Source organism: Salmo salar, chromosome 03 (assembly GCF_965601325.2).
Source record: "Salmo salar chromosome 03, fSalSal1, whole genome shotgun sequence".
Classification (NCBI taxonomy): domain Eukaryota; kingdom Metazoa; phylum Chordata; class Actinopteri; order Salmoniformes; family Salmonidae; genus Salmo; species Salmo salar.
Genome location: NC_138293.1, coordinates 67,981,380 through 67,995,522, shown reverse-complemented (window position 1 = coordinate 67,995,522; position 14,143 = coordinate 67,981,380). Strand labels below are relative to the sequence as shown.

Genomic DNA, 14,143 nt, shown 5'->3' with positions numbered 1-14,143 from the left:
AGAGACCAAAGGCAATAGTCTGTTAGAGACAAAACACAAGGTGACACACTGACTATTTTGACTGGGATCACATTTGTTTTGCCGTCACTGTCTGCAGCTCTTGTTGTGACTAGCCGTTGAGTTGTTTTGACTGCCACTGACCTGTTGTGACTTCAGCTGTTGTTGTGCCTGCAATATCTGCTGATGTTGATGTTTTGAATGTAACAGCTGTTGGTTCTTTGATTGTATCTGCTGTTGTTGTTGGGACAGCAGCTGTTGCTGCTGCTTGAGCTGTTGCTTGTGGGACTTCTTCTTCCTCTGCTGTGAGCGGTGTTTCTGCAGATTCTGCTGGTTCTGCTGTAGGAGCAGCTGCTGCAGGGCCTGCTGTTGTGCCAGCTGCAGCGCGTTGATCTGCTGCATCTGCTGGAGCTTCAGCTGCTCCAGCTGCGACCGCTGCTGCGCCTGGATCTGCTCCAGCTGCACCTGCTGAGGTGGGGCTTCCAAGGACGGCTCCACAGCCTCTTCCACATCCCCGACCTCCTGCTTGATGGTCATCTTGGTGACCTCCATGTGGCACTGGGAAGGGGTCGGGGAGCGGGCAATGGGGCAAAATGTGGAGGGGATGCTGGGGATGTCTGGGGGCTCTTCCTTCACCCTGACAAGGCCCAGGGGTTCTGGGGGGGCGTCCCGGCCCCCTCTATTGCCCTGTTCCAGCTGGACGCGCAGGGTCTCCACCAGCCGCTGTTTCTGCCTTAGCATGCACGTCAGCTCCTCGATCTGCTTGTCCTTCTCCTGCAGCATCTGGTCCTTGTTCACAGACGGGGGTGCTACTTGCAGGCGTTTCTGCAGAGCAGCCATGGAGAACTGGCAGGCTGTTGGGGCCGAGCCACTCAACTCCTCTTTGATAGTGCCAAGGTGCTGGGGGGAGGGATGGAGGCTTAGCTGGGTGAGGGGAGAGCTTACCTATTTGGAAAGAGAAAAGTAGTCTCAAGATTCAAACTATAAAACCTGATTTCTGGGCACTATAAAAACATATATTTTTTTTAAAGTAAGGACACATCTGATATAGAAAGGAGACCTACCATCTCCCCAAATGAGTCTCCATTACAGCTCGTCTCGTCTGGGCTCATCCCAGCTAGTGAGCGGTCCGAGGGGGCAGGAGAGACAGGCGGGGAGGAGCTAGTGCTGCCGAAGTGCATGATCTGCTGTGGAGCAGAGGTCATGAACGGGAAGGTTGCCAAGGTTACCACACCTGCATCTCCTGATTGGTGGACCACAGAGGACAGGGCCTGGTGTTGGGAAAGTTGCTGTTGTTGTAGTAGTAGTAGTTGTTGTTGTGTTGGGTGGTTGGTTTTGGGAGCTCCGGCCCCAGACCCTGTGGCACCCCCTGCTGTTGTAGTTGTTGCACTACCACCACCACGACTGTTCTGCTGAGCCTGGTAGTTCCTCAACCGCTCGATGAGGTCATTCTTGGTGCCTGATACAGGCAAGCTCCGCAGTTTGAGCTCATGCTTCAGTTCAGCCACCTGGAGGACAAAAGAAGGTGTCAGAATGTGAAATGTTTAGACACAGTTGGTTTTGTCAACAGTCAACTCTTGATAAATGCAACGGCTTTTACTGACCTTCAGGTCGTCCAGGTTAGAAGGCAAAGAACCTGGTGTGGCCCCTCCCACATGTGTGACATTCTGCCGGCTTGGTGCACTTTGACTGGAGGAGGATGTCGAGGGGGCGGGTACGGCCGGAGAAGGAGAGGGGCCATTGGTGGGAGGTGGTTGATCTGTTAGTGGTCTGGAGAGAAAAAACATGAGTCAAAACGATGATAGGATAGGATACAGGCTGTAGTTGATGAGTATGTGAAGCAATTGTATACACACACGCGCAAACACACACTCACTCACTTGGGCGGTGCAGGAAGGATGGTGTGGTAGTTGTAGTGTTGCTGCTGCTGGTTGATGATCTGCAGCTGGAGGAAGAGCTGCTGCTGGTGGAGGATCTTGGCGTAGGTGGAGTCCAGCTGAGGGGGCGGCTCGTGGTCGGCCTTCTGGTCCGGGGGGATGTACTGGTGGTACTTCAGCTTCCTCACCTTGGGCTTGTTGTCCTTGGGCTTCTTGGATCGCTGAGGGGGGCGCTCTGAGGTGGGCTTTGGCTGGGACTGCAGGGGGAAAGATCATTGAGACGTAGTGGATTAAACACTGGACTAGTCTACTGTTAACAACAGAAGTAATGCTAAACTAATAATACAAATACAATGGGCTTTGGTACAATACTCATAATTAGCCGTGACAGCTGCCACTAACCTTGATCAGTGCAGGGGCGGCTCTCAGAACTGCTGTCCCATTGCTCAACTTCACTGGTTGGCAGGGCCCATAGAAGGGAGGAAGAGGAGGGGGTGGCGGAGGAACCTGAGTGAGAAACTGTGTGGGGGTGCTGTTGCAAGCTAGGGCGTCGTGGGGAGAGGGCAGAGGGGCGTGGCCCAGCGGAGACTCCTGACCAATGGGCTGATCAGGAGAGAGAGTATCACTACTGTCCTCATCAAAGGAGGATATCTCCCCAGCAACCTTGGGGAAGTCTGTCTCTGAGGGAGAGAAAGAGGGATGAAGAGAAGAAAGAACAAAAGAGTGAAAAGAGAGAAGGGGGAAAAAAGAGGGAAATAAATAGTGAGAAAGTAGAATAATGAGCCACCATCGTTGTTGTGATGTAGTGTGAGAGAGCCATGTAAAAAAAAGCCAGGCTTTGTGTCAACATTAGCCATGTCAGTCAGTTAATCAGTCAGTCAGCATCAACAGAGGTTCCTGCAGTGGCAGCAGGAGGAGATGGAGGCCTGCTGGGCCCGGGGCTTTATCGTCACATTGTATATGGCTGGTACATCCCCACGCCTTTGACAAAGACCATTATGGATCTTTTATTTACTGACGGCAGGCAGTTGGAGCGCTCAGCGAGCACCGTTGGCTATTAATTTCCCATCAGTGGGAGATGATGAATAACCAATATGGGGTTTGATTCATTCTCTTCCTGAACCAATCATTTGATGGCTTCCCCTTTGCACCGCCGTGTGTGTGTGTGTGTTGTGTTTGTGTGGCTGAGAGTGTGGAAAGCAGCACAGGTTTAGGTCATGTGCTTGTTCTGTGTGGATATAACTGCCTGTAATTTGATTGTTGTTATTAAGAACCACCGACAGCAGGGGCAATCCCCTGAGATTGAACCATGCTGGAACCTGACGCTCAGACATGTTTACGTTCATCTTCACAGCAATCAATCCAGTTTCTATCATCTCATTTATCTCTCGGTTTAACAGCACAGTAGAGACTACCTGTTATGTGAACATACATTTCCTTTACATTTAATCCAGCCAAGTCATGTCTTGATGCGTGCACAAACACAGCCACACACCAACACGCAAACTGACACTCTCACATTTTATAGTGTTGTGTGAAATTGAAATCAACATGTTTCTGTGATCCATGAATGCACAAATGCGAACAAACATTTGTATGATTAATATAATTTGCGCCCATGAGGGGCCCGCAGTGGGGAGGTTGGCAATGAGGTTGGCCCCTGCTCATCAGACAGTCATGAATTTACGGTATGTGTGTAAATACATATCTAAGGTTAACAATGATATCTCCATGCTTGGCAGCAGCTTTGAAGCATCTGAAGGCAGGCAAGGCCCTTCTAGATGGGCATGGTGGGAGAATGCCAACTTGAACATCAATATACTCATTTTGGCTGGAGGACATGGCCAGGAGGGACAAGCAGAGGTTCTCCCGTTTTAACACACATACAGTGCATTCACAGTGTATTCGGAAAGTACTCAGACGCTTGACTTTTTCCACATTTTGTTACGTTACAGCCGTATTCTAAAATCTCATCAATGTACACACAACACCCCAAACTGACAAAGTGAAAACAGGTTTTTAGATATGTTTGCAAATGTATTAAACTTAAACAGAAATACCTTATTCCATAAGTATTCAGACCCTTTGCTATGAGAATCGAAATTGAGCTCAGGTGCATCCTGTTTCCATTGATCATCCCTTTTGATTGCAGTCCACCTGTGATAAATTCAATTGATTGGACATGATTTGGAAAGGCCCACACCTATCTATATAAGGTCCCACAGTTGACAGTGCATGTCACAGCAAAAACCAAGGCATGAGGACGAAGGAATTGTCCGTAGAGCTCAGAGACAGGATTGTGTCGGTACAGATCTGGGTAAGGGTACCAAAATATTTCTGGTCCCTAAAAACACAGTGGCCTCCATCATTCTTAAATGGAAGAAGTTTGGAATCACCAAGACAGCTGGCCGCCCGGCCAAACTGAGCAATCGGGGGAGAAGGGCCTTGGTCAGGGAGGTGACCAAGTACCCAATAGTTACTCTGACAGAGCTCCAGAGTTCCTCTGTGGAGATGGGATAACTTTCCAGAAGGACAACCATCTCTGCAGCACTCCACCATCAGGCCATTATGTTAGAGTGGCCAGACAGAAGCCACTCCTCAGTAAAAGGCACATGACAGTCCACTTGGAGTTTGCCAATAGGTACCTAGACTCTCAGACCATGAAAAACAAGGTTCTCTGGTCTGATGAAACCAAGATTGAACTCTTTGGCCTGAATGTCAAGCGTCATGTCTGGAAGAAACCTGGCACCATCCTTAAGGTGAAGCATAGTGGTGGCAGCATCATGCTGTGGGTATGTTTTTCAGCGGCAGGGATTGGGAGACGAGTCAAGATTGAGGGAAAGATTAACAGAGCAAAGTACAGAGAGATCCTTGATGAAAACCTGCTCCAGAGCGCTCAGGACCTCAGACTGGGGTGAAGGTTCACCTTCCAACAGGACAACGATCCTAAGCACACAGCCAAGACAACGCAGGAGTGGCTTTGGGACAAGTCTCTGAATGTCCTTGAGCGGCACAGCCAGAGCCCGGACTTGAACCCGATTGAACATCTCTGGAGAAACCTGAAAATAGCTGTGCAGCGAAGCTCCCCATCCAACCTGACAGAGCTTGAGAGGATCTGCAGAGAAGAATAGGAGAAACTCCCCAAATACAGGAGTGCCAAGCTTGCAGCATTATACACAAGAAGACTTGAGGCTGTAATCGCTGCCAAAGGTGCTTCAACAAAGTACTGAGTAAAGGGTCTGAATACTTATATAAATGTGATATTGCAGTTTTTTATTTTGAATAAATTAGCAAACATTTCTAAAAACCTGTTTTTGCTTTGTCATTATGGGGTATTGTGTGTAGATTGAGGGGGGGAAAACTATTGAATCCATTTTAGCTGTAACGTAACAAAATGTCAAGGGGTCTGAATACTTTCTGAATGTACTGTACATACACACACATACACTGAGACACACACAGATGTACAGTATTAATGTGACTGGGTCCGATGTGAGCAGAGTTCATATGAGATTTTATTCAGTACCTGTTCTTGACGACCTTCATATAGAGTTTCACTGGGTGGACTATTTTTGCTTATTCAGCAGATGTTCACATCACGCTAGTGAGCAAATTTGTGAATTGTGGCAATTGGAAACATGGGGCTTGTGGAATGGTGGACTTCTTACAAGAACCTGTTTGATGCTGTTGAAATGATAGAATAGTGTAGTGATCATCATGAGAGCTCATTTGCTAGTGTGGCTACATAATATGGAGTGGTACTGTGTCTGCTTGATGCTGCTGCTTTAGTTACCTACGATGGCCTGTTTGATGCTGCTGCTGCTTTAGTTACCTACGATGGCCTGTTTGATGCTGCTGCTGCTGCTTTAGTTACCTACGATGGCCTGTTTGATGCTGCTGCTGCTTTAGTTACCTACGATGGCCTGTTTGATGCTGCTGCTGCTTTAGTTACCTACGATGGCCTGTTTGATGCTGCTGCTGCTGCTGCTTTAGTTACCTACGATGGCCTGTTTGATGCTGCTGCTGCTGCTGCTTTAGTTACCTACGATGGCCTGTTTGATGCTGCTGCTGCTGCTGCTTTAGTTACCTACGATGGCCTGTTTGATGCTGCTGCTGCTGCTGCTTTAGTTACCTACGATGGCCTGTTTGATGCTGCTGCTGCTGCTGCTTTAGTTACCTACGATGGCCTGTTTGATGCTGCTGCTGCTGCTTTAGTTACCTACGATGGCCTGTTTGATGCTGCTGCTGCTTTAGTTACCTACGATGGCCTGTTTGATGCTGCTGCTGCTGCTTTAGTTACCTACGATGGCCTGTTTGATGCTGCTGCTTTAGTTACCTACGATGGCCTGTTTGATGCTGCTGCTTTAGTTACCTACGATGGCCTGTTTGATGCTGCTGCTTTAGTTACCTACGATGGCCTGTTTGATGCTGCTGCTTTAGTTACCTACGATGGCCTGTTTGATGCTGCTGCTTTAGTTACCTACGATGGCCTGTTTGATACTGCTGCTTTAGTTACCTACGATGGCCTGTTTGATGCTGCTGCTTTAGTTACCTACGATGGCCTGTTTGATGCTGCTGCTTTAGTTACCTACGATGGCCTGTTTGATGCTGCTGCTTTAGTTACCTACGATGGCCTGTTTGATGCTGCTGCTGCTGCTTTAGTTACCTACGATGGCCTGTTTGATGCTGCTGCTGCTTTAGTTACCTACGATGGCCTGTTTGATGCTGCTGCTGCTTTAGTTACCTACGATGGCCTGTTTGATGCTGCTGCTGCTTTAGTTACCTACGATGGCCTGTTTGATGCTGCTGCTGCTTTAGTTACCTACGATGGCCTGTTTGATGCTGCTGCTGCTTTAGTTACCTACGATGGCCTGTTTGATGCTGCTGCTGCTTTAGTTACCTACGATGGCCTGTTTGATGCTGCTGCTGCTTTAGTTACCTACGATGGCCTGTTTGATGCTGCTGCTGCTTTAGTTACCTATGATGGCCTGTTTGATGCTGCTGCTGCTTTAGTTACCTATGATGGCCTGTTTGATGCTGCTGCTGCTTTAGTTACCTACGATGGCCTGTTTGATGCTGCTGCTGCTTTAGTTACCTATGATGGCCTGTTTGATGCTGCTGCTTTAGTTACCTATGATGGCCTGTTTGATGCTGCTGCTTTAGTTACCTATGATGGCCTGTTTGATGCTGCTGCTTTAGTTACCTATGATGGCCTGTTTGATGCTACTGTGTACAGGCAGGATGTTCTTGTGAATGAGCTCCATGGGGCCGGGCCGGTGGGAGATCTTGTCGTTGAGGTTGTCAGCCAGACGGGCCCTCTTCAGCTGCAGTTGTTTGGCCTGGAGGGAGGGTTCCGCCGACGTCTCTGAACACACAGCACACAGCGGGTTAGCCAGCCAACAACCATCAGGCACGTGATCTTTATCAGGGAACCAGGAAATCAAAGCTGTGAGTTTCAACGTCAATGCTTATGTAATGATGCAGATACGAAGTTACAAGCACACAGCACAGCTACCAGTTATGGCACTCAATATCAGCTAATGGAATGGAAGAGCAAACAATTGTGGGAATTTATTTTGTAGCCTACATTTTTCAGGTGCAGCACCCTCTGGCTCAGGGAGGGGGCGCTGTCTGAGAAACTCACCCTCCAGAATGTGCATCCTGACCAGCTCCGACCTCTCCGGCCGACTTCGGATCTTCCTCTTTAGGTAGTCTTCAGTCTGGGAGAGGGGAGAAGAGGAAGAGAAAAGAGGAAGAGAGAAGGGGAGAAATGATTCACTTTTTAACCAGTTCACCGTTGAGGGTCAGTTTAAAAGTGTTCATCTGACAGACACCACAAAGAGTGAGAGGAGTATGAAGAGAAACTCACCCGCGCTCGCTCTAAACTTCGTCTCTGTTCGTGGAAGGCAGCTGGACTTTTCAGCGCTGGAGAGAGAGAGAAGACATTAACAGGGCAAAGTGTATGTTCATGCTGATGTTTAAAAAAACAAGTGGCTAGAAACGCATGTCCTCATGTACCAGGCAATGACATCATAATGTACACTGCTCCAAAAAATAAAGGGAACACTTAAACAACCCATCCTAGATCTGAATGAAAGAAATAATCTTATTAAATACTTTTTTCTTTACATAGTTGAATGTGCTGACAACAAAATCACACAAAAATAATCAATGGAAATCCAATTTATCAACCCATGGAGGTCTGGATTTGGAGTCACACTCAAAATTAAAGTGGAAAACCACAAGACAGGCTGATCCAACTTTGATGTAATGTCCTTAAAACAAGTCAAAATGAGGCTCAGTAGTGTGTGTGGCCTCCACGTGCCTGTATGACCTCCCTACAACACCTGGGCATGCTCCTGATGAGGTGGCGGATGGTCTCCTGAGGGATCTCCTCCCAGACCTGGACTAAAGCATCCGCCAACTCCTGGACAGTCTGTGGTGCAACGTGGCGTTGGTGGATGGAGCGAGACATGATGTCCCAGATGTGCTCAATTGGATTCAGGTCTGGGGAACGGGCGGGCCAGTCCATAGCATCAATGCCATCCTCTTGCAGGAACTGCTGACACACTCCAGCCACATGAGGTCTAGCATTGTCTTGCATTAGGAGGAACCCAGGGCCAACCGCACCAGCATATGGTCTCACAAGGGGTCTGAGGATCTCATCTCGGTACCTAATGGCAGTCAGGCTACCTCTGGCGAGCACATGGAGGGCTGTGTGGCCCCCCAGAGAAATGCCACCCCACACCATGACTGACCCACCGCCAAACCGGTCATGCTGGAGGATGTTGCAGGCAGCAGAACGTTCTCCATGGCGTCTCCAGACTCTGTCACGTCTGTCACGTGCTCAGTGTGAACCTGCTTTCATCTGTGAAGAGCACAGGGCACCAGTGGCGAATTTGCCAATCTTGGTGTTCTCTGGTAAATGCCAAACGTCCTGCACGGTGTTGGGCTGTAAGCACAACCCCCACCTGTGGATGTCGGGCCCTCATACCACCCTCATGGAGTCTGTTTCTGACCGTTTGAGCAGACACATGCACATTTGTGGCCTGCTGGAGGTCATTTTGCTGGGCTCTGGCAGTGCTTCTCCTGCTCCTCCTTGCACAAAGGCTGAGGTAGCGGTCCTGCTGCTGGGTTGTTGCCCACCTACGGCCTCCTCCACGTCTCCTGATGTACTGGCCCGTCTCCTGGTAGCGCCTCCATGCTCTGGACACTACGCTGACAGACACAGCAAACCTTCTTGCCACAGCTCACATTGATGTGCCATCCTGGATGAGCTGCACTACCTGAGTCACTTGTGTGGGTTGTAGACTCCGTCTCATGCTACCACTAGAGTGAAAGCACCGCCAGCATTCAAAAGTGACCAAAACATCAGCCAGGAAGCATAGGAACTGAGAAGTGGTCTGTGGTCCCCACCTGCAGAACCACTCCTTTATTGGGGGTGTCTTGCTAATTGCCTATAATTTCCACCTGTTGTTTATTCCATTTGCACAACAGCATGTGCAATTTATTGTCAATCAGTGCTGCTTCCTAAGTGGACAGTTTGATTTCACAGAAGTGTGATTGACTTGGAGTTACATTGTGTTGTTTAAGTGTTCCCTTTATTTTTTTGAGCAGTGTACTTTACATTTTACACTTGAGTACTCAAAACCAATAGCATATCAGTATGCCTCTAGTCATTCATGAGTCAAATAGCAGGTTTCCATTTTCATGGTCTGACAGTCACAAGGTGGGAATGGAATGGAGACATCAACGGGTTTTCCCTGAATGTGATTTTCCACTGTTTGATAATTACTCCAGCCACTACATATTGCTTCCCGGTCTATAGAATAATGCATGTATTGTATATTGAGCTATCATATAGGTACCTGCAGTACCTTGTTTCTGTGGGGAGAAGTGACAAGTAACCTGCTTCTGCAGTCAGAGCAGACAAGAGACAGCGATAAATAGAGTGCTAGCTAGATTGTCAGTAACACATTAGCTCTCCCTCCCTCATCTCCCTCCCTCCAATGCATAGTCTGTGTTCTGACCGGGCGGGTCAGGTCAGTTGGCCCCAGGTCAGCCTCATAGTACCAGTACAAGCCTCAGTTCACCCCGTTGAGCATGGGCACATCACTGTTGCCCCCACACCCCTAGGACTCTACCCCTGTGCCCCCTAGCCTCCTGGATGGGTACATGACCTCCTTGGGCGGTGCGGTTCCAGCGTGCCTGTCTGTCAGTGAGGAGAGAGGAGCGGGAGGGCGATGAGGTCAGAGCCAAAAGCCCCATTTATCTGCGTGAGCGCCCGCATCACCGGCCTCCAACCCACTCGCTGCTGACACACTGCCCTGCTGTTAGGGTACAAGAGGGACTGCTACGTAGCAGTTATAACATGTAACGGCCCTGCTACGCTACAGCCATCTCAAACGTTTGTTTACAGTGCCTTGCGAAAGTATTCGGCCCCCTTGAACTTTGACCTTTTGCCACATTTCAGGCTTCAAACATAAAGATATAAAACTAATTTTTTGTGAAGAATCATCAACAAGTGGGACACAATTATGAAGTGGAACGAAATTTATTGGATATTTCAAACTTTTTTAACAAATAAAAAACAGAAAAATTGGCCGTGCAAAATTATTCAGCCCCTTTACTTTCAGTGCAGCAAACTCTCTCCAGAAGTTCAGTGAGGATCTCTGAATGATCCAATGTTGACCTAAATGACTAATGATGATAAATAAAATCCACCTGTGTGTAATCAAGTCTCCGTATAAATGCACCTGCTCTGTGATAGTCTCAGAGGTCCGTTTAAAGCGCAGAGAGCATCATGAAGAACAAGGAACACACCAGGCAGGTCCGAGATACTGTTGTGGAGAAGTTTAAAGCCGGATTTGGATACAAAAAGATTTCCCAAGCTTTAAACATCCCAAGGAGCACTGTGCAAGCGATAATATTGAAATCGAAGGAGTATCAGACCACTGCAAATCTACGAAGACCCGGCCGCCCCTCTAAACTTTCAGCTCATACAAGAAGAAGACTGATCAGAGATGCAGCCAAGAGGCCCATGATCACTCTGGATGAACTGCAGTGATCTACAGCTGAGGTGGGAGACTCTGTCCATAGGACAACAATCAGTCGTATACTGCACAAATCTGGCCTTTATGGAAGAGTGGCAAGAAGAAAGCCATTTCTTAAAGATATACATAAAAAGTGTCGTTTAAAGTTTGCCACTAGCCACCTGGGAGACACACCAAACATGTGGAAGAAGGTGCTCTGGTCAGATGAAACCAAAATCGAACTTTTTGGCAACAATGCAAAACGTTATGTTTGGCGTAAAAGCAACACAGCTCATCACCCTGAACACACCATCCCCACTGTCAAACATGGTGGTGGCAGCATCATGGTTTGGGCCTGCTTTTCTTCAGCAGGGGCAGGGAAGATGGTTCAAATTGATGGGAAGATGGATGGAGCCAAATACAGGACCATTCTGGAAGAAAACCTGATGGAGTCTGCAAAAGACCTGAGACTGGGACGGAGATTTGTCTTCCAACAAGACAATGATCCAAAACATAAAGCAAAATCTACAATGGAATGGTTCACAAATAAACATATCCAGGTGTTAGAACGGCCAAGTCAAAGTCCAGACCTGAATCCAATCGAGAATCTGTGGAAAGAACTGAAAACTGCTGTTCACAAACGCTCTCCATCCAACCTCACTGAGCTCGAGCTGTTTTGCAAGGAAGAATGGGCAAAAATGTCAGTCTCTCGATGTGCAAAACTGATAGAAACATACCCCAAGCGACTTACAGCTGTAATCGCAGCAAAAGGTGGCACTACAAAGTATTAACTTAAGGGGGCTGAATAATTTTGCACGGCCAATTTTTCAGTTTTTTATTTGTTAAAAAAGTTTGAAATATCCAATAAATTTCGTTCCACTTCATGATTGTGTCCCACTTGTTGTTGATTCTTCACAAAAAAATACAGTTTTATATCTTTATGTTTGAAGCCTGAAATGTGGCAAAAGGTCGAAAAGTTCAAGGGGGCCGAATACTTTCGCAAGGCACTGTATTCTTCCTCGGGGGTTGATTTGAAAATCAAACTATTGTAATGGAAGGGGCCGGCTCTCGGGGGCTGTGGGTGTTTAAGTGAGAAAGACACAGAGGAGAGCCAACCAGTAAAAAGCACAGCCCACTTTATTATCGAGGCATTGTGCTGACAACATCAAAGAGCCATTCCAGGATCTGAAATCAGGAGGACTTTGAGAGTTAGGTGTTATCCTGAGTAGTTTACATCTGGTTGAAGTCTGTTGTTGTGTTTTTATTGTGGAGTTGAACGTGTTAATCTGATGCTGGGTGTTGGTCTGTGCAACTACCTGTACATGAACCCCACTTTCACTCTCTTTTTTCACTTCCTGTCTGGCTTCCTCCCCGGCTTCCTCCCCTTACTTCTAGTCACAACACCCATTATGTAACCAAGACGTATGGACTAAACAAAATGACCCTCATTACACCTTCTAATTGAATTTAATGAAAGATAATAAAACAATAATTGCTGTTGCTCTCATATTCTCATAGCATAGCACCCTAATCTTCATTAATTAGGTATTCATTGTTGAAAGGGTTTCCTGAACCTTCCTTCACCAACTAATCAACCAACATGACTGCGAAATATATATCTGGCCTCTTGAGCAAAACACTGTACATCCTGACCACTCGCCACTGAAGAAATGTACATGGTGAAAGAATTCTTCTCAGTCCTTCCCTGCGCTCCTAAATGGACTGACTGTGTCTGTATCTGTGGCTAAGCTTATGAACATCATGGACCGTGATGTATTTATGCATGCAGAATAACGAGTCACCTAAGTGCATCTGTGAGCGCGAGGAAGAGTGTTTCATGCATGATGGTGTGTGGATCACGTCTTCTCTGCAGTTTTACTAGAAGCAGCACGCGATGTCTTAAAGTGGATATAAATAACATGTAAGGTAGGATATCACCAGGCCTGCTTATTATAGCCCAGGTTCACACAGTGTGACACAAACACACCCTTACACCACAGCCGGCTAACCACGCATGCAGTCGCACAAATACTGTTAAATGATTCCAACCATGAGAAACAGTCATGATTGTTATTTAATTCAATACATGGTATGTGATATCACTAGCTAAAACAGCCATCTAATAAAAACAATCAACCGTCATTAAACTGCCCAAAATGGACAATAAAGTATCTGTTCTATTTTAAAGGTCATTTTGATTCCTGTAATTGAAGGCTTGACAATACGTTTCACTGTTATCTTGAATTAGACAAATGCTTCAAATTGCAAAAATCTAAATGTCTCTCCACAGAGACATGTGTGTGCGTCCTGAATATGCTTCACTGTTTTCTAGGTTAGAGCGTATACGCTATGGAAAATCCCATTATCTTGACTTAGTAATTCATTTTCATACACTCGTAACAATGTGCGTAAGCAAACATATGACTGTTAGCCAACGTCCTAGAATGTTATGTTATCCACCCAACAGTGCACATTCAGGCTAATGTTTGTCTGGACAAAGAGCCAATTGGCTCATACAAAAGTATGTGGACACTCCTTCAAATTAGTGGACTATTTCAGCCACAAGCGTCAGCTGGACTCTGGAGCAGTGGAAATGCGTTCTCTGGCGTGATGAATCACACTTCACCATCTGGCAGTCCGACGGACTAATCTGGGTTTGGTGGATGCCAGGAGAACGCAACCTGCCCCAATGCATAGTGCCAACTGTAACGTTTGGTGGAGGAGGAATAATGGTCTGGGGCTGTTTTTCATGGTTCGGGCTAGGTCCCTTAGTTTCAGTGAAGGGAAATGTTAACGCTATAGCATACAGTGACATTCTAGCCGATTCTGTGCTTCCAACTTTGTGGCAATGGTTTGGGGAAGGCCCTTTCCTGTTTCAGCATGACAATGCCCCCATGCACAAAGAGTTCCATACAGAAATGGTTTGTCGAGATCGGTGTGGAAGAACTTGACTGGCTTGCACAGCAGGTGTCCACATACTTTTGTTCATGTAGTGTACGTATCTCTGAGGTGGTGAGTAGAAAATGTTGCAGGCCTCCGACTGAACCAGTCCTCCGGTCAGCAGTGATCAGAGGAGCCTGACACTGAGCATCACCCCTACAGTTAACCCTCATTTAGCGCTTCTCTTTTTCTGTGGTTCAAACAAAAACATAGCTTTTACATGAGACCACTTCCTCACTGCTCTCTGATTGGATGGAGTGGTGCCACCCTGGGATTGCATAAGACAGAGACTGGTGT

The 14,143-nt window shown here is 47.2% G+C and overlaps 1 protein-coding gene across 1 annotated transcript in view; it reads right to left on the bottom strand.

Annotated features, from left to right (window-relative positions):
- Positions 1 to 14,143, bottom strand: part of LOC106601250 (myocardin-related transcription factor A) — a 49,777-nt gene that overhangs the window by 2,103 nt on the left and 33,531 nt on the right. Inside the window, exons 5-12 of the mRNA XM_082973114.1 lie at positions 7,744 to 7,799; positions 7,519 to 7,594; positions 7,078 to 7,239; positions 2,277 to 2,554; positions 1,878 to 2,131; positions 1,602 to 1,767; positions 1,062 to 1,505; positions 142 to 942 (exon numbers count right to left, since the gene is read on the bottom strand). Coding sequence (XP_082829240.1) covers positions 142 to 942; positions 1,062 to 1,505; positions 1,602 to 1,767; positions 1,878 to 2,131; positions 2,277 to 2,554; positions 7,078 to 7,239; positions 7,519 to 7,594; positions 7,744 to 7,799 — 2,237 coding nt within the window. The remainder of the gene's footprint in view (positions 1 to 141; positions 943 to 1,061; positions 1,506 to 1,601; positions 1,768 to 1,877; positions 2,132 to 2,276; positions 2,555 to 7,077; positions 7,240 to 7,518; positions 7,595 to 7,743; positions 7,800 to 14,143) is intronic.